The sequence below is a fragment of the Cariama cristata genome, unplaced genomic scaffold, assembly GCF_000690535.1.
Source record: "Cariama cristata isolate BGI_N322 unplaced genomic scaffold, ASM69053v1 scaffold11771, whole genome shotgun sequence".
Classification (NCBI taxonomy): domain Eukaryota; kingdom Metazoa; phylum Chordata; class Aves; order Cariamiformes; family Cariamidae; genus Cariama; species Cariama cristata.
In genome coordinates this window covers 61,286-88,514 of record NW_009598851.1, presented here as the reverse complement: position 1 = coordinate 88,514, position 27,229 = coordinate 61,286, and the positions used below count along the sequence as shown (strand labels likewise).

General features: G+C 37.8%; 1 protein-coding gene across 1 annotated transcript in view; it reads left to right on the top strand.

Moving 5' to 3' along the window:
* THADA (thyroid adenoma associated) overlaps positions 1–27,229 on the top strand; it is a 161,053-nt gene that overhangs the window by 73,853 nt on the left and 59,971 nt on the right. Inside the window, exon 29 of the mRNA XM_009709470.1 lies at positions 26,105–26,220. Coding sequence (XP_009707772.1) covers positions 26,105–26,220 — 116 coding nt within the window. The remainder of the gene's footprint in view (positions 1–26,104; positions 26,221–27,229) is intronic.

The following is a 27,229-nucleotide window of genomic DNA, read 5'->3' as shown; positions in this document are numbered from 1 at the left end:
TCTGTGACTTTCAGGGGTTGTTGGATGCATGCTTTCAGTTTCCTTTTTATCAATGTGAGACGGGACTTGCAAAGCTGATGCTAAGGCTCATTGAACTGTAGAAATTTATGTTATGAGACTGTTTGTTAAGGTACTGTTTCTCTGAAGGCTTACTTGAAAAGACAGTGATCTGGCAGTGTTTGAAACTGTTTGCACTGCATTTCCATCACACAGTAGAGAATTTATCTTCCTCTTTGATATAAAACCAAAACAAAAATCCCTACTAAAAAGAGGGAGTCTGTACAAAACTCAATAAAATTTAGATTTTTTTTCCAGCAGTATAAGGCAAATATCATATGAAAATGGAATTCAGTAATTTAGTTTCACTTGTTCAGTCACATTAGTCAGGAGCTGACTAAGTTAATTGCCTGATTTTTTTTCTTTTTTAATTTCGGTGTTCATATACTGTCGAATCTTGGAACAGGAAAGTTGGAATTTTTCAGACTTAAAGCTTATGTGGTAGTTCCAAATGTAATGAATCTCGAAGGTATATTTCAGTTATGTTTCAGAGTTACATAGTCCCTTCATCTGTTGCAAGCCAAATGTTAATTTATAGAAAAATCATTCAAAAAGAGTTCAGCATGGAGTGCTTGTCCAAACATAGCCTGGTTTTCAAAATGCTGCAATTGACAAGGAGTGTTTTTTGACAGCACATGCAAATGTGTTGTGTTTAACTTCAGACCTTTCCATTACGTGAAAACATGGCTTTTCATCCCCAGTGTGATAACTGGCTCAGTTTACATAGGAATATGAATGTGCATGAGGATAAAATAATCTTATGGTTTACATGTTTTACAGAAGAATTCTTTTCAAGAGTTATCTAGGAGGAATACCACTGTTCTTGTAACTCTTACAGAACTGATTATATTCTTCAAGGAGTAGTTCTGCATCATAAGTAAATGCATTGACTTGAATAAGACAAAGAAAAATCTTTTCTATGGTTTCCTTTATGAGTGCAGTTTCTACTTCACTCCATAATCCAAACTGGCATGGGGGAGAGGGGGGGAGAGTTGAGTTTGTAATCCATAAGAAAGTGCAGAAATCTTATACTGGCCTTCTTGAATTATGAAATATTTCTGCCTTCTTTTGTTTTAAGATCTAGAGTTTTTAGCTGATCAGCTGAAAGGAAGAGCTTATCTAGAGCTTTATGTAGGGACTTCTGGAAGTGTATCAAAATTTGTAACTAGGCAAACCTTTATGTTTGTGAAACTTTTTGACTTTTGGCAGTTGCCAAGGAACTTAAAGTATTTGGGAAGACTGTGAGGTATCCTTCTCAGAGGATCAAATGTTTTTTTTGACCTGCTGCTTTAGGGTTGGAATTCCTGCAGTATGTATTCCATCTACTCAGAATAATTGAGAAATTCAGAATTAAGCTGTAATTAATTCAGAAATGTTTTATTCAATAGGCTGTACTTGCGATTAGTAATTTCAACATACTGGTTTGACTTGTAGTGGTAGTTGTAAGCAGTATTTGTAAGCCATGCAAATAGGGACATGGTCTGCTTTCTCTTTTCATGCCTGTGTTTTTGTAGAAATGTCTAGTCTCGTAGACAGCAGTCTTAGCTGGGTCTCTTAAGACTAGAGTAAAGACACCTATGTAAAAGAGTGTGTTTTGAGTCCTGATGTTTATGAAAGCTTCCAGTCTTCAGTTTGTCTAATTCTATGCAGTTGCAGTAAGCCTGAATGTCTTAAGCAAAACACGTGTTAAGAGTCAAGAGTTAAGCAAAGACCTCCAAACATTAGTAAAGCTCAAGGTTCACTTTAAATTTAGAATTCATAGAGAGAGATCACGTGGAAATGAGCCCTAAGTAGAAAAAGGAGTTATGGAGACCTGGTGGTTCTTCGGAGAAACAATAACTCCGGAAGTAGGAATCAACCTAACACAGAATGGATAGAAAATGTAATAGCTCACCAGCTTGGGCAAATTAGGAGTTCTTTACTGAATGAAAAGCAAGGAGAAACATACTGAAGCAAGAGTGTGCAGAGAGGAAATTGGAAAGGCCAGGGCAAAAATTTGCTGTAGCCTTCAAGAGATGTCTACAGAAATACTTAGTTTTGGAAAATGGAAGCTATTGATAGCTGATGTCTGAAAGGTATACTTTTCTCCATTAGTTCATTAGTAGAGTCAAATATGAGCTTAAACGTTGAAAACTACTTTCTAACATTAAGGATGCGTTAATATTCAGCACTTGCAAATAGTGGATCTGCCATCATGTATGTAATATTTTGCCTGGGCCTGGGAGAGGGACAGATGATCACTTGAGATTCCTGCCAGCCTGCCCTTTATTTTTTAATAATTCTTTGATCCTTCCAGTGATTGGCACATCCTCATGAAGCTATGCAGAATTTTTATTTCCATCAGTCTGCACCGAGTTAATTCTTGTTTGCATAGATTTGTGGGTGTAGCTACATTCTTAGCTTTTATTGTTGTAGGTGGTCTTGTGTAAGCCATCAAAATTTTGATGTAAATTACTCAAATTAGTTTTTAAGACTATTATTGCAAATAAAGGGTTAAATATTATAAACATGAATTTTACTTGGATTGGAAATAACATTGAAACTTTGAACAGCTTTTGTATACAATTTAGATAACATGTTCTGTACACTTGAGCTTTATACTGAGCAGAGTCCAAGAAGGTAAGCTTCTGGGCATTTTTTTGGAAAGAAGGCTTGGGCCTGTGTTATTCCTAGCCATGGGCCTTACTAGTAAAGACTGAGATGAAGACAACATTCAGTACCTCAGCCTTACCTCAGCCAGATTCATCTCCAGGTGGGCTTTGGCTTCCCTGACTGCATCTCTGCATGCTTGGACAGTATCTCTGTTTTCCTCCCAGGTTACCTGTCCCTGCTTCCACTTTCTGTATACTCCCCTTCTATGTTTGAGTTTTGCCACAAACTCCTTGTTCATCCATGCAGGCCTCCTGGCATGTTTGCCTGACTTCTGTCTTGTTGGGTTGGATTGCTCTTAGGCTTGGAGGAAGTGGTCCTTGAATATCAGCCAGCTTTCTTGGACCCCATTCCCTCCAGGGCCTTATCCTGCAGGACTCTACAAAGCAGATCCAGGAAGTGGCGAGAATCTGCTCTCATGAAGTCCAGGGTTGTGATCTTGCTTTTTGCGCTGCTCCCTCTTCTCAGGATCCTGAACTCCAACATCTCGTGGTCACTGCAGCCAAGACTCCCTTTGACCTTCACATCTGCAATGTTGACAAGCCCCTTGTTGTATGAGGTCCAGCAGAGCACCTCTCCTTGTTGTCTTCTCTGTCTTTTGTCAGGAAGTTGCCATCAATGTTCTCCAGGACATTGCTTATGCTGTGCTGTGTTAGTCCTCCAGCAGATAGCAGGGTAGTTGGAAGTCCCCCACAATGACCAGGGCTTGAAAACACAAGGCTACTTCTAGCTGTCTGTAGAAGGCCTCATCCACTTGTTCTTCCTGGTTTGGCAGCCTATAGCAGACAGCTACTACATTGTCACCCATACTGGTCTGCTCTGTAGTCCTTACCCATAAGCTCCCAGCTGGCTGCTCATCCATCCCTCGGCAGCCAATCCTGCTGTTCCCTCACATAGAGGGCAACTCCGTCTTCTCATCTTCCCCACCTGTCCTTCCTAAAGAGCCTATATCCCCCCATTGCAGCACTCCAGACATGTCAGGTGTCCTATCTTGGTTCCATGATCCCAACAAGATCACAGCCCTGTATCTGCACACAGTCCTCTCGATTCCTCTAATTCTTTAACATCTTCCTTTGAGTACTTTAAAGTAAGGAGAAGTTACAGGGATCTTAAGCACAACTTGCCCAGAAAACAAGGGAGCACCTTTAATTCATCTGGTTGTAGGTTAGTTACGATGATTAAAAAAAACTCCAAATGCATGAACGTTCAGATTGGTTTGCCAAGGAAAGCAGATGTTAGACTTCAGTTTTTGTTTTTATCTTGTGAGAATCAGTTAATGTGATTGATGCTGGATTTCAAAGGCTGTGTGATGTGCATAGACCTAGAATCTAGTGGTTATTAGTGCAGTAGAATAGCAACAGTATGTCTAAAGCTATCAGTCACATTTCTGCACTCATTAGTTTCCAGAAATCTTTCACATTTGTGCACTGGGAAAATCTGTACTCTAATAAGAGTGTGCATACCCTTACATAGTGTTCATATGGAGAACAATTCACTGGACAGCTGCAGTTAATCATTGAGCAGATGTAATTACTATTAAGGTTTATTTCTTTTTCAAATGAAAGAATCTGCACATCAGTCGGGTCATTATCTTGTACGTTCTCAGTTTGATCTTCCTGATATTCACTTTGGCAAGCCAACGGTTACTTATTTTTAGAACATACGGGATCAGGTAAATTAAAATTATTAAAAGAAGAAGTGTATTTTTGTTTAACTTCTCTGTGCCTTTTCTTGGACAGTTCCGAAATGTTGAAGATGCTAACCTACTTCCTAGAGCTGTTGTGTGGATTTTTAACTAAACGCTGACAGTGTCTAGCTTGAGATTGGGATACAGAAGAGTACAAAAAATCTTGCTTCCCTTATCTGTCCCATTCACTATACAGTCCTTTCTTTTTGGAGAGCATTTTGCATTGCCTTTGGCAGCTTTGGGGCACAAATTAGGAGAAAGGAGGTTTCAGTGACTTCTCCCTCATTTGCTGCTTATATATGAAGAGGAGGAACTACATGACTATTTGAATGTGCATGCTGCCTCCATTTGCTGCCTTGATCAGGAAATGGGTTGTACTGTCCAAGATAAAGCTTTTCGTAGAAGTTGCCAGCTGCACATATCATTGAGGAGCAATTTCTGGCTGGAAACTGCTTTGTTCATCAAGATTATTTACATTTTTGGTGGTACTTTGTACAAGCAATCGAACAACTGCGTAGAATAAAATAAAAAACCTCTCCTGGCCTATCATGTCCACGCAGGTGGATCCTTCCTGTCGTGACTGGTTTTGGTCACACTGTAACTCAGTCAGAGAAATTCTGCCTGGTCTGCTGTGAGTCCCTAAGAAGATCTCCCTCCATTCCCCCATCTTCTCATCTGAGGTCTGGCTGGTACCTTCTCTTCTCCTCACTGCAGTCTTCCCACTTATTGCTGTTACTTTGTCACTCCTACTGATTTATCCTGAAATTGTTCCCTGACCATATGCAAGTGTTTTGCATCGCAAGAGAAGAACAGTATCTCCTTCTATCCAGGGGCTGCACATGTCCTGCTCTTAAAGAAATACGAAATATAGCTGGCAAGAGACAGATGAAGCACGGACAATTTGTTATGCTTTGATGCAGGGTTAAAACTTCATGAAGATAAAAATGGAAATTCACTTATTTAATGTTGTTTCAAGTGTCATCAATCAGCAGTTAGTTACTCTTCACAAATTTTTAGTCTTAATATTCAAATTTTCTCCACACTGAATTTTCCCACAAAATTCTGTAGTTTCAATTAGCTAAATTGGTATTATAGCAGTAGACTGGTTCAAAGAAAGAAGTGGTTTGGGTTGTGGGTTTTTTTTGTTTGTGGGATTATTATTTTTTTATATTCACTAATTCAGACCGTTCTGTTTGGCATATGAATGCAAAGTCTTGTGCAAGGAATGTTGGTTTGAGTTATTTAACCATTTTTTGTTTTGCTTTTGAAACCAGCAGCACTGTTGCATCTCTCAAATCTAAAGAACAGACTGAGTCACATCAACTTAGTTGCATGTGACAAAAATTAGACTTAATAGGAGATAGAGGGCTTCATAACTCTTTACGTTAACATCAATTTTAGAGATTAAATTTCCCAATGACTTCAGTTGGACAAGAAATCAGCAGTTGCTATTATTCAGGGAATAGCAGCATCCTGGAAAATTAGACTCATCTTTCTGAAAATACTTTACAATGAAAGAATCTAAAATCCTTGTATTAAAAAATAGTAATATGATTAAAAAACTTGCATGGTTGCATGGCAGGTTTTTTCCTGCCATCTATACAGGGCTTTTATGAAAGTGATTTACTGTTTCTGTTTTTTTTCTTCGTGGAGTTTATTGAATACAGCAAGATTTGGGCTATGGCAGAACTTCAGATTATCTGTATCAACTCTTGGGATATGCTGATGTTTTAAATGTTAATGGAGAGATGGAAGAAGCGATTTAAAGGTGGAAGAATTTATTTAGAGGCTAGTTGGAGACTTCATTATAGCAGCAGGAAAATCAGGACAAGAACATAACCCGAGAATAGCCATACTGGGTCATGCAAAGTTTTATCTGAGTCAGTGTGCTGCTTCCAGCAAGGACCAGTAGCACAAGCCAAGGAAAAAGAGTAAGACAGACCAAGCAGCTGGAGAAACATCTGCGTGTGCTGTCTTACCTTAGAGTATTCTTCAGCCAGAGATGTGTGGACGTGACTTTGTGGAAGATAAAAATTAAGTATTTAGTTGTACAGATGAAGCAGTTTATGATGAAACCATCAATATGTTAGATAGTTTAATTATCTGGAAGAGTTGTATTAAGACAGATGTTGATGAAAGCAGAGCCTGCCTAGTAAGTGTGGATGCTTTTTTCCTTCCTTTGAGAGGAGGACGATTTTAGCTTACGTTACTACAAAGGAAGGTCAAGCTTCAGGTATTTGAGGTTAGGATCACTCTTGTGTTTTATGAGTTCAGTACTTGAACACTTACCCAGAGGAATAAAGACAATTTAAATAAATAAGAGCATTTGAAAATAAAGCAGAGAAGAATGATACATGAAGAAGAGCTAGCAAGCAATTACGGGACCTTCTTTATTACAGGACTGAATAGGTAATAAAAAACCATGGACTCCAGTGGCTAGGGTGTGAGAATATGACAACAGGAGACAAATTAGGCAGATACATTTTGAAGGTCATTCTTGGATGTTGGTCCTTGTGGCTGAGTGAAAGAGAAGTATACTACTTGTTAGCTTGACATAAAAATCCTTAATGTGAATTACCAGCAGGGATGTCTGATCGTATTTTGTTCCTGTTTTGTTTTGAAGACAAAGGATCTCTAGGGTCTGAGGGAATGAATGGGGAAGTAGCTATATTGTTTATTTGGCTTTATTCAGTAGCATAGAAACACTGACTATGGTGAATTACGTTTGTTTGGCTTGGCAGTAAAGTTTGAAGTGTAGCAGTTCAACGTTGGCTTATAAAAACTCAATATAGTAAACAAATGTTACATTATCTACAGATCAAAGAAATAAACCTGCTATAATTAAATGTTTTCCAATGAAACTTCCTTCCAGCTGTTTCTTTTCCAAGCTCAGTTTTTAGTGTTCAAGATAAGCCTTACTTTTAAGATTAGTACAAAGAGAAAAGAAATATTGATGTCAAGTTGAAAACATACTCACTTGTATGTAACTGGCAATAATAGAACAATTGTCTCATTTCTTCATGTTGTAAATTCATATTAACTGTTCCATAGAGGTACACCAATATAAGGAGGCGGTAAGCATTTGAGAAAAAGATTTACATTCATGAATGTGACAGAAACGCATCTAAATTCCAAGAATGGGAAGAGGCAGTCTCTGAACGAAAATCAGCGATGAGATTTTGCCAGAGGTTTTCTTCCAACTGGCTTTTTTTTTTTTTTAATTTGTGGTACTGCTAATTGACTGCGCAGATCTGCTAATTGGGCATTGCTTTGAAGTTGCTTTAACTTTAATTAGTAATGCTCCCAAATATTGTATCTCTGACTTCCTAAGACACGTCACTGGTTTTCAAAAGGGCATAGATTTAGACAGCCCTTACAACTCTATTGGGTCTTTTCATTCGGTTTCTGCATCGTTACTGAGTTCCTACAGCAACTAAGGGTACGCAGAGATGCTATTGTTGTGTTCACGTCTTTGAAGTTTAAAAAGAAGTGTGGTTTTAGTACAGAATAAGCAATATTCATCAATTAGTGAAAGCAAGGCTGCTGCTGGTTTTAATTGAGAAGTAACTATGAGGACTGCTCAGGGTTGTGCTGGGGATAGTGTGACAGGTGTCCCCCTCTGTAAAGTGGGATGGATGACTTGATGGATGCACTGCCTCACTCTCTCGCACGCCCTAGATTTTGACGCTTATTACTACAGGTATGGCAAGCAGTTGCTGTGCAAATGTTTTGGCTTCCCTGATCCAGTGCATTTAGTACTACTCCTTAATGAATAAAAGCTCCTGCAGCCCATGTTGCTAGTAGAGATTGTGGGGTGGCTGTGTATGCGGCCATTTGAGGTACCATGCCTGGTGTTCAGTTACAGCTATAAAGCGTCACTAGTGTTCAGCTAGCTTCTCTAGTTATGTCTTGGAAAAATGTGCAAAGATTGAAAATGCTATGTATGAATGTAGTTGTACAGAACAACTTTTCTTAGGTGTTAGGATTAGACTAAGGAAAGAGAAATCCTCCTATAGGTAGAGTTTTCACAATGGATAAATTATTTTCTTTTTAGATGATGGAGATGTTAGGAACAAATACTGTTGGGAATGTTCTACTTTTTACTATTTAAATTTTCTTGAAGAGAATTGAACTTTTTAGGCAGTGACTGGTTAAACTTGATTTAGACCTCCCAGAACAGCAATTGAACTCATGAAGTCTTAAATTTTTAAAGTGTTCAATTCTGTACATATTTCTTGCACCTGTTTTGTATTATGAATCTTTAAGTATCCCTCATGATTAGTCAGGAAGGCAATCCTATCACTCTGTCACAGGCAGAGGATGTTTTTACAGTTGGGAAGGGAAAAGTTGAAACTTGTAAAGTGTACCGAAGATATAATATTCTCCTCGGTGGTGCAGTGGATTAATTTAGTACTCCATGGACTTCATTTTTCATCTCCAAAAACATGTTTTCAGTCCCACCCGCATAGGATTTTTTTCTCTTCCTTTTGATGTAGGAACCATGTCTTTAAAACTTTCAGAGCCAAAAAAAAGATAATCGTGGATACACTTCCTGGATATACTTTTAAAAATACCCATCCATGTTAAGTTCTGACTGCTTGAGGATGTACAAAAAATATTTGTGAATAGTGAGGGCTTTTTGCTATGCCCTGTGTTTTCAGAAGTTCAGGCTATAGTGAGAAATGTGGGAAGATGCCTTCTTCGGTCTTTGGAAGCTTTCTCAGCCTGTTTACAAAGCAGAAGAATACCCTCCATGAAAGGAGGAAAAAGCTGGAAAAACTGACATTTAAAAGAATGCTGGATGGGAGAAGTGAATGAAGAGGGATGAGTGGTTTTAAGTGGGTAACTACTCAGTGAAAGCTTACCTATACTGAAGGCCAGGTTGCAAGAATCTCAAATAGTGCCACAAAAAATTGAAAGGAGGAGAGGAGGAAAAACCTGGAAATCTAAGAAAATGAAATAAAGTAAACACAAAACAAGAATAAGACACTTTTCCAAGGTGTGAAAATTGATTTCAGAGTGTTCATCAGTCAAATTAGAATTTTTTGAATGAATGTAGAGTACTTCTACCTTCTTCAACCAAGTTTAAAGTATGTTACTTGCTTTACTTTTTTTTTCCTGTTTATATGTCACAGGCATTTCTTGCAGTAGTGTTTTTTACCACTATTTTTAATTCGTTTTATTAATTTAATTATTTTAGAATATCTGCATTTCTGAAGAAGTTATCCTTACGGTGCTATAAATTTTCTAGGAATACTTTTCACATGGCTGTTTGATGTAAAGTGTTTTTTTTGCTCAGACTCTAAATGACTCTGGATCTGAACTGGTGGCATATTCTGGAAATGTGTTCCTCTGATTTTGTTTCTCTGATGCTGTTTATTAATGGGCAGAAGAGAATGGGAAATGGATATCCAGGCTGAGGAAGGATTGTACAGAAATTTGACTGACATAAAAAAACTACATGGGACAGAAAGTTTATGTCGAGGCAGGACTGACAAGAAGAAGCTATGTTATGCTTGTATGTAGTGGTGGAGGGATTTTTTTTTGGAGGGGTAGGGCTGGTGTGTTACTGTAAGAGCCTATCTGTGTATTTTGCTTTTAGGTCGGGTGCTATGTGGGGTGCAATGCTCTATTGAAAGGAAATTTGTTTTCCACTGTCTAATATAACATGCTTCCAGTTCTGAGGCATTGCTGTTAAAACCTTCAGCGAATGATGTGGATTCTGAGTTGGATCACCAAAAATGCAGCTTCCAGTGGAGCCGCAGGCAGCTCTTAGACTTTGAAGTACCCTGCAGAGCCTTCATCAGGTCCTGGAAACAGCCTAGATGTGGTCTAACTGCAGAAGAGGGTAAGAGGGATGCCAAGAGAGTGATAGGGATGCCTCTAAATTTATCACCTGTCAAGGTTCCTCCTTTTCTCTGCTCCTTCCTTTGTAAAAGGTGCCAGTTGTCTCTGGATCATCAGTGTCTCCTTGATGTTCGGGAGCATGGAAACCTCCCACACAGCTTGAAGCAAGCAAAGAATGGATGAAGCTTCTGAAGGCATGATAAGCAGCAGGTGCTTCTATTCTGTCCTCCCTCATTCCTTCTCAGGTTTGCACCTCTGTTATCTCTCCCTGTTTCCACTGGCACCCTCACTATCAACTCCCTCCAGCCAGCTCTTGTTTCAGGTGCTTACTCCTCCATATCTCTGTTCTGGACCACATCCTCTCTCAAAGAGTAGCTTCAGTCCTGGTATATTGTTGCTTATTGCAGTAGGGTTATTACCATGCTGTCAGAAGTGCATGTCAAATGTATCTCTATATTGGCTTTTATTCAGAAGTGTACACTTCAGATTCAGTACATCTTCACATCTACAATGAATGTCTTAGTCTGATTTTGGCAGGAGACCTCTCCAGATTGTGGTAGTTCATTCTGGCCTGTTTTTGTTGTGGAAAATAAGCAATGGTTATTAATTTTTTTTTTCCTCAAATATACAGAGGTGTTTCCATAGATACAGAAAGGTCTTTGTGTCAGAAGTGGGTGTTGGGAAAGCTTTAAATCTTGGAAATCAGAGTTGTCCTTTTTTCATGCAAATGCACCAACAATAAGATTAAAACTTCTGTTTTACTACAAGAGGTCACTTAAGAACTCAGCACTTAAATATTTTACCTAGGTGAAAGATACTGAGCATTTATAGTTCATACTGAGTTTGACTTCAGTATAGTTGAAGTTTCTTGGCACCTTTTCTTCCTTTCCACAGTCCAAATGCATGTATTTGTTTAGCTTTATAATATTAAATTGCTATTCTTCAAGGAAAAAGGTAGTTTAAGGTAGGGGAAGCCAACTTAAAACTTCCCTTGTTCGCCACAAAACGCTTATATAGCAAACAAAATGCCTGTTATGTACTTGTCTCACATTTGTAAATTGTAATAAATCTTTCATTTATTCTTCTCTGTTTTTCTGACTGTCTTGTTTCATTGGTGAAACAGACACCACTGGCAATTATAACAGGAAACTGTAGAGACCAATAATCTTCTTTTTTCAAAGAAAATATAAATGGATCTATTCTTAAGTGCATGTTTGACTTGTTTCTTTTCATTCTAATTTTTTTACCTATTGAATCATTTTGTGTCATAAGAAATACCAGCTAGAGCCTTTGCCCTTTGGAATGGAGTCACTTTTGAACCCTGATTGACTCAAGACAAATAAGAAATTTTAAATTGTATTGTCAGTATCTTGTGTGAAACACCCTACATACTTCATACTTTTTTGGTTATTATGTTAATACAAAAGTAATTAATACCATTCTGGAAATACATGTGTGCCATGGTCATGCTGCTATTGTCCCATCTAGCGAATACTACCCACTTCCAGAAAAGCCTAAGGAAGATGCTCAGATGGACATAGTAATGCTCTCAAAGACTTGACATATACATCTTGTTGCCAAATAGTTGTTGTTAATAGTTGTTATTTCCTGATGTGACATCTAATAAAAACACATACGCTGTATGTGTTGTGTTGCAGCATAAAACCGCAGCCTGTAGATAGTCCTGAAGCGTTTCAAAAGGACAGGACTTGGTGTAACCACCTTGAGGTGCTACTGTCTCATAGGAAACTTGTTGAGCAGGCAGGATTTCAAACCTCTGTGGCGGTACTAGTTCGTGTTGTATCAAAAGTGACCTTAAAAAGAATGAAGTGCATCAAGTCCTTCCAGGAATAGAAATGCTTTTTTCTGTTTGCTGTTTTGAGTCAATCATTTATACTTCTGAATTATCACATTGTAAGAAATTATTGCAAATTATTCAAACTAAAGTAGATTCTGTAGATACTAGGAACTGATGAGGCAATACTGTTATGACTGTAGTTACTGCTCTTGGATTATTCTACTTAGTGAGATATTTAAAAATTATATTACAGCATCAGGCATCTTCTGTTGTCAGAAGTGAAAGAAAGAGTTTATAAAAGCCCAAATGAGCATTTTGTGTTTAACTAATTTTAAAATATATAAAATATGGTGTCTTGGCACTCGGTGATCACTGGAGAGAGGAAAAAGCTATCTTTGTAACCTCATACTGCTTTTAGCAATAAAAGCATAATACTGTTTTCCCTAAAACAATACAAACTGTTGGTAACAGTGTAGATACATGGTGTTAAAGAAGGAAGTAGAACTACAAAGCAATATAACCCTTAGAGAGTTGTTTCATGTTCTTCATTTTTCATTCTTCTGAAAAGCCATATTTTGCTCTTAGATACGTAAAAGGTTATTTTTAAGTTAAAGACCTTTCAGATACATTGAATATACAGCATTATCATTTTCATCTAATCTGACATAAGAATTAATAGTTTTATTGACATTTAAAGCTATTTTCAGTATTGTATAATATGGTAGTTTGTGAACAGTTGAATAAAGTTCACATGAAATGAACTTCTTAATTTGTGAACTTCCATGATCACGTGGTCCAACTAAATGATCTCATCCTAAATATTTCCTGAGTCATGTTCTTAAGTTTATCATGTCCAGCTCTCAAATTATTACTTCAGTAACTTCTTGGGTTTTTTACTCTCTGAGTGAGGTAGGCTTTGATATTAACAGTCAGATTTCCTCAGAGAGAGGTGTTTATAACCACTGCAGCCTTTGACACTTTTTTCCACCAACTGTTTGACTAGTTCAGTTTTGGTAATGTTTTTCTATCAGCCCTTTCCCTTCAGAGGAGTTTATGTTCCATCTGAGTGTTATCTTTTACTTCAATTTCATTTCAGTGGTATTTATAAAGATTACATAGGGCAACAGGAAGAAAGGCTTAGAAGTTGGCAGTTAGTCATATATTTTTCATTCAATCAGTACATGAATGGGCCTTATAATGGCTTTATCTACTTGGGTGATCCCTGGGGTTTTAGAGAAACAATTTTGTTGAATAGAATTACAGTACCATGTTTAGCCATGAAAATTCTCAAAACAGTTGCAATGTTGCAATTACACAAGCATAAAACACTTTGGGGGGGTCCCTGGATGGTGGATGATGCCATTCAGTTTTGGTGCCGTGTCATGAGCAGGAGGCATTTATTGTCACATACTCATAACTGAATTGCTAGAGAAGCTTGATTTGTGTCTTTTTCTTTAGTTAGCCTGATTTTCCTGGGGAAAAAAGGAAAAAATGGGTTATTTTGCATGGCAGATGTGGTATTTGTCCAATTTGTACAGTGACTAAAACTGAGAACTATGTGATAAAATTGAGGAAATTTTTCTTTTCTTTCATGGTTGCTAATACAAAACGTTCATACTCAGTATTGTTACTGTATTGTACACAATGCTATCTGTAGGGGATCTCTTCGCAGATTTTTGTAGTGAAAACCGTAATGTCATCAATAAGTATTTTATTTTAACCTTTTAATTTGTTTAACAAAAAGCTTTTACTCTATTGTTATCTGTAGCTTACTAGGAGAACACTCATCCTCCTTAACATTAACTAATTAAATAAATAAATGGACTCCCTTTTGCAGCTGGTTGATAATTTTTAATGTATTGTAAGACCAACAAGACTGATAAAGTGCTCAGAAAAGGCTTAACAGTGTTTGGAGAGGGAAGAAAGGAACTTGGTTTCAAATAAAGTTCTCTTGTTTTTCCAAGTGCAGTTAACTTGTGGAATTTAAGTAAACTCCTAAGCTACCTCCATGGATTCATTAACTTCTGACAACATCATCTTGCTAATTCATTTTGTCGTCCTTTTCACCAGATTGAAATATTTTTAGAGTTTGAGTTTATTTGAAGCAAACGTACTTCATACCGTTATATGTGCTTTGCTATAGTTTTATTTCTATAGTGAATTTTAGTGCTTCCATAAAAAATAGAAATGCTGTGTTATGTGATAATCCTTCAACATAAAACATCGATCCCCAGCAAAATCTGTTGATGACCAAGATCATGGATACTTTGTGATCAGGATTTACCACAGGGTATGGCACAGACACCTCTAGGGCTCTAAAAGATTGCAAAACTGTGTAAGATCTATGTGATGAGGCATTCTGTGTGGCACCTGTTTGCAGCTTTATTTACGATTTATCAAAGATTATGAACAAAGTAATGGGAACAAATGAGAGAGGGTAGTGGTGGCTTCCACTCATTTCTATTCTGCCAAATTCAGACTGTGAAGTGACTTAAAACTGCAAGCTCTCCCTGGATTCTGGTTTAATTTATCTAAAGATAGTAAACAGTAAGTGTTTAATCTGTTAACTTAAAAAACTTGATTTTAATGGATGCCATTGCACTTGCAGCCACTGGTGAAATACAAAGTGACAGGACACTGACTGTGGAGCAGTGGGTGGAGGTGAACACAGGCAAGACCAAATTGGTACTGATTGCGAAGGGGAAAGACACTGAAGAACCTGTTGAGATGCTCTGACCACCTTCTGATCGATGTTTATTTGCAAGAAAAAGGATATGAAGTATCCCGTTAGATCCTTGCATCACTGATGCAGAATGATTTTCAGCTGTCTTGAGCAAATCTGGCATGTAGTGAAATGGGTCCATTGCCTAGTCGTTGCTCATATTGCCAGTTTTGAGGCTTTAATGCCAAAGGATTTCTGTAGGCTTGTGCTCTGCAAACAACCTGTGCCCTGCAGTCCACATCCAGCTGATCATCACTAACCCTCTGCTGGGGGTTGCAGCTGCCACAGATCAGCTGGGGGTCATCCCTGAGCTGTTTCAGTAAAAAGGAGTAAGACTTGCTCAATTTAATTAACAGGCCTCTGCTAACCTAACTTATGTGTCTGAAGGGAAGGGAGAGTTTGCTTTCATTAGAAACCTGGCTAGGAGGTTTTAAGTTGTCAGCCTTCAGCCGGCTGCAGCATTGAACAAGTGGCAGGCATGGTAACATCTACCATCGGCACTGCTGTGTTCAGAAGGCATCCTCCATGCAGTTCAGTATCCAAAGCGAGTAGAGCGTTAAGCTTCAGCAGTTTTTTAAAAAAACCTGTTTTTAGAACTGTTTTTAGAGACAGCGAGACAGCTGTACCCCTCTGGGATGATAAAATCAAAGGCAAGCATCTGCAAATGTTGGAGAAGGTAGATTTGAGTAAGGAAATGCGTTGGAAGAACTTGCTTTTCAGAAAACCCTTTCTGCCATAAAAACTGTTGCTGTTGACATTCCCTTTTGTCAAAAACACATCTTACCAATTGCATGCGAGTGGAAGAAAGAAGGGGAAAAATAGTAATAAGAAACAGATCTTCCCGAACAGCTTCTAATGCCTCTGAAAAGCCCCAGTAAATTTCATCATTTTTCTTTGGAACTTGTCTGTTATTGGTGAATTTGCAGAAACAGCATTCGTCTGCCGTGATGCTGCTGATTGTAAAACAAAGTGCGCGAGGTTACTGGAGTTCAGGAAATGTTTGATAGCTTTGAGTTTGGCACTTTCTGTGATAGCGTAGGATGCTTGTTTGTCTGGGGGAAAAAAATCCACAAGGCAATGAAGCTTTGTGGCTAATTAAAATCAGAAGGAATACTTGAGCTGTTTTGAGAAGATGTAATCAACTGGCTCACGAGATTAAACTTTGGGAACAAAAGAGAAATATATTGCAGGTAGAATTCCACGTGTTCAAAGCTGAGATGCAAAATCCATTAACGTTGTTCTCTGATTATACAGTTAGACCTTTTCCTTGCCCTTACGTTTACCTTGGCTAGGGCACTTGCAGTTAAATGACACTGTGAAAATTACTGGAAAACATTAACATTAACTTGTTATTGTAAGCTGACATCATGCTGAGCCTGATGGGAAGTAAAAATATAAATAGCTTGTCCATATGTGTAAGGCAAAAATCTGCTGAGTTTCAGCAGTAGCATGATTCATGTATTTGCTGTAGTTTAAGTTTCTTCGTAAGTTATTTATGTTTCTATGAACTTCATGGTTTCAAAAAGTATATGATATCACTAGAGAACTTCAGAAAGATCAGTGTTCCAAAACTGATGAACTCTGAGGAAATACTGTATGTATTTTTTGTGTGGTTTTGGTGGTACAATCTACATCTTACTGGCACATTATGTATTCTTCCCACTGTTTTCTCTGGAGAGCAAAGTGCTTTCAAGAAAGTATACTTAAAGCATAATTTAGTCATTTTTTTTCTCCCCACATAAATTCTTGTGCACATGCCTACTCTTTGTGAACTGGAACTTAAAGGATCTGAGTTAAGTCTGTCTCTGGGATGCATCCCCTGTGGATTTTAAAGAAATCGCTTAGTCTCTCTATTTCCTTGCCTGCAAGACTTTCTTTTATAGTAATCCTTTTGGAATATTTGAGGGATGGAGGAGGGGGAGACTACAGAAATAGAGAAGCAATATTCCATTACATAAGTAAAAGCTTTATTTCTTCATCATTCATGGAAAAGAAATAAAAGGATGATGTGTATTTCAGGAAGCCAGTCCTCTCTTCTCTCAGGTGATCTTCCTTGTTGGAAAGTGGCTGTATCCACATCCTCCTTGTAGTACAGTGAGACTGAAAACATAGGAGGGCTATTCGGCCAAGGATTGTCTTTTCCCTCTCATGGTGCAGCTCAGTGGGATTGTCTTACATTAATTTCTTTCTAGACATCACTGTAATTAAAAAAAAAAAAAAAAGGTTGCATTACATGCACTTTCCTTGGTGCTGTTGTCCTATATAGTGCCTTGGTAAAGCTGAACTGCTCATTATTCATGTTTACACTTGGAATTGAGTTTGACTTATCTACAGGCTAAGCCCACACGTTAGCTACATTGTCTAGGCATAAAGTTACTTTTATTGTATGTTTCAGTTGCATGCTCCTTTTTTGTGGGGATAATTTTGACAGAGGAAAATTCTTGTGAGTTCTGCCTGCATTCAGCTGTGTTACTCTGCGATCGAGGAGTATGGCATTTGAACTCAGGGTCTAGGCACCAACCTGGATGGTGTTTGATGTCTCTCTATAGCTGTAGCCCTTGATGTCGCTGTTTGTTACCAGCAACTGATTGTGTGACAATTTTCTTTAAGGGGGAACATTTTCCCTATCATTTGCACTCGAAGAGGCAGCAATCCCTGCTGTGAAAGAACAATCAATCTTACCCTAAGTTCAGTAGGCTTTATAATGTTGGGTTAGAGTTCAGACAAAAGAGTGCAATTGGTAAAATTGAGTTCCTAAGATATAAATAGAGCCATTAAAAGTGACAATATGCTTGTAAATACACAGCAATGGAAGGGGAGGTTGATCCTCATACACAGAGGCATGTACAGTAACGGGTTATGACTGAATTAATGCATGTATGGGGAAAAGCCTTTGCAAGATGTAATATGACCTTGAAAAGCACCACTTCCCCCCCCCCCCCAGGTTCACCCCACTCCCCCCCCCCCCCCCATGGTTATAGCTGCCTGCACTTGGACATTTAATGTGGCAAATTATTCCTCAGACTTTAAAAATACTGAATATTTTTGTTTGAGAGAGACCTGTATATGTGTTTTGTCTTCTATGAGTTTAAAATAGAGAGAAGAAAATTGTTTTCTGAAGCTACAAGTTTTACTTCACTTCATGCTACGTGAATTTAGGAAATAAAAGCATCAAATTGATACAGCTTGCTTCTAATTACGTTCTCAGCTTGTGTGTTAATTTTTTTTAGACAGAAGATCACCTCTGCTGAAACCAGCAGAACCACGGGATCAAGTAGCAGTGTACTTCTGAGCGCTCTTCATAAACATGTTCGTACTGACTGTGTCTCTCATGTGTCAGCTTCTTAGTGTCAGTGGGATAGCTGTATCCTTTAATATTCTTCCTAATTGTAGATATCCTTCAGTAAACAAGGGTGTATACCTTGGTCTTTTATTTGCATTTTGTCTCCTTCATGTGGACGTGCGCAGGATAACTGTGTTATGAGGACATAGTCTGGGAAAGAATAATTTCAAATAGTTTCACCACCACCCCCTAAAAAAAGAAAAAGGAAAAAAAGCTGTTTAAAGGAAGGGGGAAGCTTTGTATCGTTTGAGGTATCTGGATTAAGACAGGGATGGGTGGGTTTTTACAGTGGCAGGGTGTAGACTTGGAGACTTAATTGTAATCTTCCTGCTGTTTGTTCTGATCAGAAACACGGGCTGAGCACAATTTTTAACTGCTTCCAGCACACAGTCTGGTGTGCTCATTTCTCTAGGCTTTCAGGTTTTGGTTACATGCTGCTGGGAAGATAATGGGTATGTTTGCAGAGAGTGGCAATGCCACCAGCTCCACAGTAGCCACTTTCATCTCTGGTCAGGCTGGCTGGTTAGGAGGTTGTGTGTAAGCCCCTTACTTGTCAGTCAGCTTTGCCTTTTCTTAGTACTGTCTACTTATTGGGGTTTTCTGTTTTCTCATCAGCCAAGCTGTCTGTAGGTCTTCTGGTTGGGCTTCTCTGCCCAGTACATGTACCTTTAGTTATAAGGTGAATGATAGCTTAAAAAGTATCTTAAATCCTAATGGTAAAAAAGTCCTAATAATTATAAAGTCAGACGTGGTATCAGGTTTCTCTGCAAATATGCAAACCGTGTACTTTTAAGAAAAAATCCAGCTAGGACTTCCAAGTAAACATTATTAGTGAATATGATGTTAGCTGGCAGCAAACTTCTTACTGTTTTGTTTTCTCCCAATGCATATTTTAAGCAGGAATTTGATTTCACCCTAACTAAAATAGGAAAAAAAACCTGAAGGAAAGCCTAATAAAAATGGTATTGCAAATGGTATAGCAAGAACTTTGACCTGTGAAATTAAACATTTGTTGACTTGTTTTAGACGAAAGCAGGAGTTTATCTTCAATTTTAACAACACGTTTTTAATAATGGAAGTTTTGTTGTATAGTATCTATTACTGAGAAGAAAGCTATTTTTCAGCATTTTGTACCTTTCATTAGTTATGGCACATTCATAATTTTCAGATTATTAAACAGCTGTGTTATTCTTGCTCAGTTATATGGAGTTAACTAGTATTGTATTTTTATTCATAACTTTAGATGCTTTCATACCTTATTTTACAACTTCTTAATTCAATCAAAACATGCTTGCCTGCCTTTTAATTAAAACAACTTGATTCTTTTATAAACCTGGCTTTATGAATTTCAATGAATGTATTTGGAAGAAGGATTTAAAAGCCTTACTTTCTCATGAATAATAACCAAAATTGTGTAATTAGATCATGAAGTGTGCTGACAAAACAAGGCTGAAATTATGGAAAAATTGAATTGCGAACCAGCTGTTGCTTTAAAGGAAGGAAAAAATTTTATACAGTTTTCAGAAAAACATTTGCAAAGGGAGATATTTCAGCTTCAGACTGAGTTTATTAATTCATACAAAACCAAATTTTAGGAAGCAGTATTAATATATAGTAATCATATATGATAATCATATAAATTATATTTGGCAGAAATAATAATCTGATCTGTTAGTTGTGAAATTACTATCATTAAATTAAAGACTTCAAAGAAAGGAGGTGGTAGGAACAAAGCGTGATGGCTGTAATAATCTGGTGTATATAAATGATCCAGGACTATGAGAACAATGTAATAAATGATGGTTTTTCTAACACATTTGTTTGGGGGTGGCAAGAGAATTGATAAATATTTGAAATTCCTCTTCAATATATTGTCATGTAAATGTGGAAATAAATTCCCAATATTTACTCTACCCCCCAAATACCTCCTTCTCTCTTTTTTTCCCATAATTAAATACCTCAGATGATGGAAAGCCTTAACATTTGTAATAGAGTTGATCTCTCCTCAGAGTTGCTAAACCTCAGTGTGGCAGAGGATGGATCGTATGCTGTGACAACGCAGGGCACGGGGCTGCCACCAGCGCTGCCTGGTGCAATACATTTGTGCGCTCTGGTTCTGTACTAACTTTAAATTGTCACCCTGCAACTTGGGTAGCTGCTTTTGTTTGTGAGAGTAGCATGAACTGCAGGGACTGTGTTCATACCACACTTGCTGGTGATAAAATGTTAGATTTATTTTCCACAAATACAAATTTTTACTGACCAGGACAATACCAGAAGGTAACCAGATAGTTATAAACTCTCCTGTCTATTTTTGTTTAGATATCTTCTTGGAAAACTGGGGGGAGGTAGTTGAGATTTTTAGTCCCATTGTAATTATCACACTCGCACTTTTCATCTTTAAGAAAAAGGGATTTTAGGGGTTGTTTTTCCCTAGAGATAATTACTGTAACTTTGAAGTTTTTATCATCCTAATAAAAATGCCTTCACCTGTCACAGCAGCTTGCCAGTTTTTAATCTACGTGGTCATAGTGAAAAAAAATGAAAAATTGTACCTCACTTTCAGATTACAGAGATAACTTGGCAGTTGTATTTATCATACAAGAAGAATAAAATTTTATCTGCCTTTAAATGAGAGAAGAAAAGAAAAATCATATTTGAGGTTTTCTCACTAGCCTGTTAACACTGGCAAAACCTTTTGATGGAACAAATCTGAAAAAACACATTTAGCTTGGTGCAGTAATCTCCTTACTGCTGCCATTTTGCCAACACCATTTTTTGGCTTTCCTTGTTGCTTCAACCTCCATAGCTTGGCGAGTGGCATATTTTTCAAGCTTAGTATTTACACTGTGTTTTCTTTCAGCTGGTGAAACATCTGTATTCTCTGTATTTTTGTAGCGAGTTAAATGATCAGTGCTGAGAACGTACAGCTTAGGGTGATGTCAATTTGCTCCCCCCCCCCCCCACCCCCCACCCCCTCACTCAAATGAACAGTGGCAGCATTGTTTCAGTCTTGCACTTAAGAATGTGAATATCTGTACTGTATACTTAATTTCATCCAAACATAGCTGAGAGCATGCATGCAGAAGTTTTTATTGCTTCAGGTCAGCTGAAGGGGAGAAAAGTTTGACTTTGCTACTTCACTGAGAAGTGTGCAATTATGTAACCTTCAACGTGTTTTTGGAAACATATCTCTTCCTGCATCTCATTATTTATATTTTTGTCTCAGCTGATGTCTAATCATTTAAGTTTTTTTTAAAAAAAAAAACTAATGTGCATTTTTTTACTTGATCATCCAAAATGAATACTTGGAAATGTTATGTCTGAAGGTCTGCTTGGGTACAAAGAAAACACTCAACTTTCTCATGTCATGACAGGGAGACATAGAAGTCCAGAGTTGCATCTGAAAGCGTGCTGTTTGATGAGGGATGGATGTGAACAGGACAGAAGAGTATGTGTGCTGATTGACCAGCAGGAAACCAAGCCGGCTGTTTCCTTTTTTGCCTCTTCCCTTCCCTGCCCTCCTCCACTTTTTCCCCTTTTCTTGAGGCTTCTACATTGAAGAACAAGGATGAAGCATCGATAGTGCCAAGGAAGGGGAGGAAGGTATGGGAAGTTGGGAGTGGCTGGAGAGCAGAACACAGCTTCCATTCATTGACATGCTGGGGCTTTGGGTTTTGCTAAGTAGGATATAATGCCACACCTGAGCTGGCTTAGGGATTATTTTTATTTATTTTTATTTTTTAAATATATATTTTATTTTTTAAAATATCTGTTGTTCTGCACTAAGTCCTCCTATGCTGGTGGTTTTACCTGCAGCAGGTTAGGACGTGCAGGCTCAGAGTTAGTAGAACCTCATAGACCAAAGGGTCTCAGAATGGTAAATCACTGGACACTGTACCCCATTATTTATCCAAGTATCTGAACTTCCCATGGCTTGTACTGTTTTAACAACTCTTGCCCGGGTTGATGGGCAGTCTGTACAGTCCTGCTGGTGTATTAACCTATCTCCTGAACAGCCTACTCGGAGTAAGAAAAGGGTTTTGAGCATCTAGCAATTCACCATCTTTAATGCAGGGTTCCACAGAACTACAGAAAATGCCTTAGGTGTTGTATCTTCAGTCCTATTTAAAAGGCTGTTTTCTTGCTGTTTAGTTCATATCAAATGTAAAGAGAATTGCTGTCATCCTGTAAGTCTTTGTAAACCTTCCTCTACAGATGGTGCAAATCTCTTGTAAAACTACCTTTAAAAAAGAAAATATCATTAATATATTGCCTTAGTGTAATAAAAAAACAATCCCACATAAAAAAGGAACACCATGACCTCATTGCTTTTATGTGTAAGTCAGGAATTTAGCAGAGGATTTTAAGTTGAGTAGTATTTCAGACTTGAGGAGAGCCATGTCCTGGAAAGCCTGTCTGTTTTATTATCTATATCAAACAGTCTCATAAAACTTGCTGCCTCCCCATGCAAACATTGCCTAGCTTGTAGTGTTAGATCATGGAAGCTACATCAATATTACTATAAGCCAAAGAATGACTTGGCACACATGATAGAAGTGAAGAACTACTGAGGTTAACTTTTACAGATTGCTTGTGTGGTTGCTTCCAGTTTTAGCTTAAAATAAGGCATTGAATAAAACATGCTGACATTAATTAGAAGTTCAAATTTAGACATTCTAAAATCTTATGCTGAAAAAAATAATTCCTTTGTGGGGAAAACTTTCTAGGTCTCTAAGATTTGGTGAGGGGACTGGCACTGAAATAATGAGAAAATGAGGATTTTGCATATGTCAAAAGTCAAAACAGGGTAAACTGTAGTAGTTGAACATTTTCTTTGATAATGTCAACATTTTTCAAGAGTCAAACTCTCAGATGAGTTGCACCTTCTAATTCTACTGCTTAGGTATGGCTCATGTTCTCTGATTTTTACCATCTGCATAGTACTGAAAGGATATGGTTCATATAGACACTGAACTGCAGAGGAGTTTTGATTCTGTTTTCAATACTGAATTTCCTACCTGGACTAATTTAAATCCACAAATATGACTGACTTAGTATGCATGGTTCTCCATCTCTTAAGACCTTTTGCTTGAACTATCAAACTACTTAGATTTCCTGCATATTTAGGAGAGAGGTGCTTTGAGAGTTGTTTTCAAAACTGAAGAGATTAAATTAATTTAAGCTTCTAGGAAAAATATGATAGCCCCTTCATAATTGTGAAACAGATTTTATATTATTGCTTAGAGGTAAATCCCTTCTTGTTCCTGGAAATGAACACAAGCACAAAAGAACAAAATTGGAAAGGTTAAGGCACCAAATGGTTTTCAATTAGCAGAGGATATAAAAGGCAGTAAGAAGAACTTCTGCATATATATTATTTTCCTTTTTCATCCCTTTTCTTCTATAGTGTCTATTAAACAGAGATTAAGGGCAAGCCACAAAACAATGCAGAGAAACTAGTAGTAGTGGCAACTTTATGCATTGATTTTCATGAAGAAGGTTAATTTGAGTAGATACTCAAAACCATTTTAATAAGCAGACAGTTACACAGGCAAGAGCAGGCTAAAGAAGAGGGCTCAAGGTAGAGATCTGGTGACACTCTCAAATGTTTGCAAGCTTGCACTTTGCAAAGCGTTTTGTAGAAAAAGATCAAAATTCAAAAAGATCTTGGAAATACCATCTTAGAAAGATGGTCTGCCATCAACAAAATGATGTTCAGCACAGAAGAGTTCAGAAAATCTTAAAAAAAAAAAAAAAAAAAAAAAAAAAAAAACAGACAAGACAACAGCTATCTTTCCAGGATGTCTCTTGCCTACAGAGCACCTGCTGACACAGGGAGATGAGAGTTTATTATTTCATTGTTCCTGTCCAGAGAGGCCCAGTGGGATCTCTGTATTTAATAAGTACCTCACTAGGAAAAAATCTGGACCAACTGAATGGCATCCAGAGAACAATTGTTTACTGTGAGGGCAAGAGTGGGAGTGGAGAGGAACACCTTACCTCAAGAGCTTGGATTTTGAGGGTGAAACACAAAGAGACTGCATACAAATATTTTTGGATCTGCTTTCTTGGCTATTTTCAGGATTAGGACAGTCAGGCATTTGTTTCATTGGAGAATGTTTAGACCCTGCCTCAGTGTTTGTATGGATTAGATAGTCTCTTGACGTCTCTTCTGTTCTGTTTCTCTGCTTATTTAAACCACTGCAGCTGTTTTTCCACTTGAATAATTTTACAAAAAATAACCCAGATGAAATTGTGTCGAGTTAATGCTATGCGGCAATGCTTGTGTTTCCAAAACAGGCAAACAAACAAATAAAAAATATAACCTTGGGAGCAAGTGACAGCTGGAATGCAGGAAACGAAGATCTGAGATGTAAAAATCTGGTTATAAAGGTTTTTCTTTTCCCAAAGTGAAGTGAAGGCCCCAGCTTTATCCGTTAGTCATAAAATTGTCACTTGGCAAGTATGAAGTGCTAATACTCTCGCACGTTAAGAGTGTTTCCATATAAAAAGCTCATATATGCATTTTCAGAAATGGTCTGATACCACCTCTAAAGCTTCCTAAATTCTGCACATTGCCAGTTTCAATAAATAATAGGGGATGTTTTTTCAGTTTGCTTAGAAACCCTATCATGTGCATCAATGTAACTTACCTGTGTAGGCAAACAGAATTTCAAATTTGGAGGCTGTAAGGTAAGTTAAAGAGGGAGAGTTAGCACCCTTTCCCTCTTCCAGCTTCCAAATTGCAGATGCGTGCTGAACTCCTTAACCTGAGCAAGATCTTTCCCATTAGACTTCAGTATTGCAACACATATCTCCATTTTTTTCCATTTAGAAATTAACTCACTTAGGTGTTTCCTGTTCACTTGCATGTGAATGGGAAGGGTAAAAACTAAGTGGGATCATATGGGCATCGTCACTTGTGTCAGAAGTATGTGTCACGCACCCTTTCCCACATGCCGAGAGGATGGGTACTACAGGGACTGGGCTTGGAGAGTCCCTCTCCACTGCGCTGTTGATATCAGCTTTCATATATTATCCAATATTTCCGTTTCATGCTTATGATCTAGATGACTGTACATCTTTTTTGAACTCTTTATTTTTTCTTCACACTTTTCTATATATTCAACACTACTTGGAAAACTTGTTTTTAAATAGCAAGGGAAGGTCTCTAAGAACAGAAATTCTTTGCTTTGTTAACTGTCTGACCAGAAAGCTGCAGGTCATACTTTCTGTTTTGGTATCTTGAATTCTTTCCTTCATGGTAGTTAGGATGTGTCTACTAGGCTTTTATGTGAGGCTCTGGAGGAGATAATGCGGTCAGTGCAGAGCCCCAGTGCAGGAGCTGAGTCTTCTCTGTCTTGGGAAAGGAAAGGTGCGAGCATCTCCCTTCTCTGTGAAACCCAACTGCCCACTGTGTTTGACTGGAGCCCTGAATGAAGGATCTCAGGAGCAGGAATAAAGATACTTTTCTGTCAGCACCTCAGAGTGGTTATAGGTGATAATTCTACTGCCTTTAAAAAGCTTTTTGTTCAGTGTGTGGATTTTAAAGACCCTCCCCTGTCTCCTTGGTTGTACTTGTGCGATGCAACCAGCCCCGTTCCATCCAGTAGGCCAAGCTGCCAGGGTTGTGCTGACACTGGTAAGTAGGTGGCACGGTAAGAAAGTTGAAAAATGAGGGATGGTAAAGTTGGCAAAGGCCAGTAGGAGTGATGTTCATCCTGCTGTTCTGTGCTCACTTCACAGAGGTTAACAGCTTCCAGCACTTCCTGTGGTTTGTTGTTCAATTACTGTGAAAAGTGAATTTTAAAGAATAGGCAATTTAAGGATTTAAGGATTTTATCTGTTGTTATGCCAAATGAATACATGTTTTTCCCTGAGTAATAGTTGTTCATTTTGCAGGGGGCTGTTTTCATCTTACAGTTATTTGGAGGAAAAGTAGTGGCTAGAAACTCTAGTTTCAATTTTTTGATTTTCCTTTTTTTTTATTTTATTTAGGTTTTTCACTTGCTGCAGTCATACTTAGAATCAAAACAACTCGTTAGTTTGGACTTTCAGCAGGGATTGGGTGATGTCATTACCCGTATAGGAACCAAACTGTGGTTGGCTAAAAGGTAAGATAAAACACAAGATACCAATGTTTGTACACATAGGTTACTAACATATAGAAGGTTTGGCTGATGGGGGGGCTTAATTATTTTTTATTTTGGCAAGGTGGACAGGTTTATTCCTGTAGAAATGTGTAAAATTTAGATGCCTTGTTGGCTTGCTGCTTTTTTAATTGAGATGATTTTTTTTTTTCCCCAAAAAGCAAGGATGAAAAAACGTAAGTATACTTTACATGTGTGCATTGCTGTGTTTCAGTCTTCTCTTAGTTCATTCTCAACTAAATTTTATAGTCCAGTCATTTTAAAAAAAAAAAAAAAAGGGGAATGAAAATGCCTACAGAAGCAGCCTTTTTGAGGATGAACGTTGCTTCTAGGCTAAGAAAAATATGCCACAGATATGAGGCTTTTATGTTACTATTTTCTCTGACTTTGACCTTTACAAAAAAGTAGTAGAAAAATGTCATAGCAATTGTTGAAACTATCAAAAGTATTTAGCTGCCCACAAATAATCCAAGATAGTTTTGGAAACATTTTCCTTAGGTTTCTGTAAAAGGATCTTTAGGGGACCTACATACTGCAATCAAGAAACTTCTTTTTTTTTTTGAAATCTACTTGATCTCATCAACTGCTTTTGAAAATTCCCACCAAAAAGTTTAAAGGAATCAGAGAGCACAAGTCCTTGCGTAGATAAATAACTGGGTAAAATATTACAGAGTACGGTTTGCACAATGGAGGGAGGTCACCAATGCCGTCTAGTGTGGATCTGTGATAAAACCTGTGTTGCTTTGTGATCATGAAAAGCAAAATCATAAGTGATTTGGAGAAGGGGAGTGACTAGTGGGTTGGGGAAGTCTTCTGCAAATGTTAACCAAGTTGGAGTAATCGAGATACAGTGGATCTTTAAGAATTACAGAACTGTCTCCTGAGAGAGTGAGAGTGATGATATAGCAGGTAAAAGTTGGTGTAAATAATTGTGAAATGATGCACATGAATAAAGCAGTCTGGAGTTTACTTG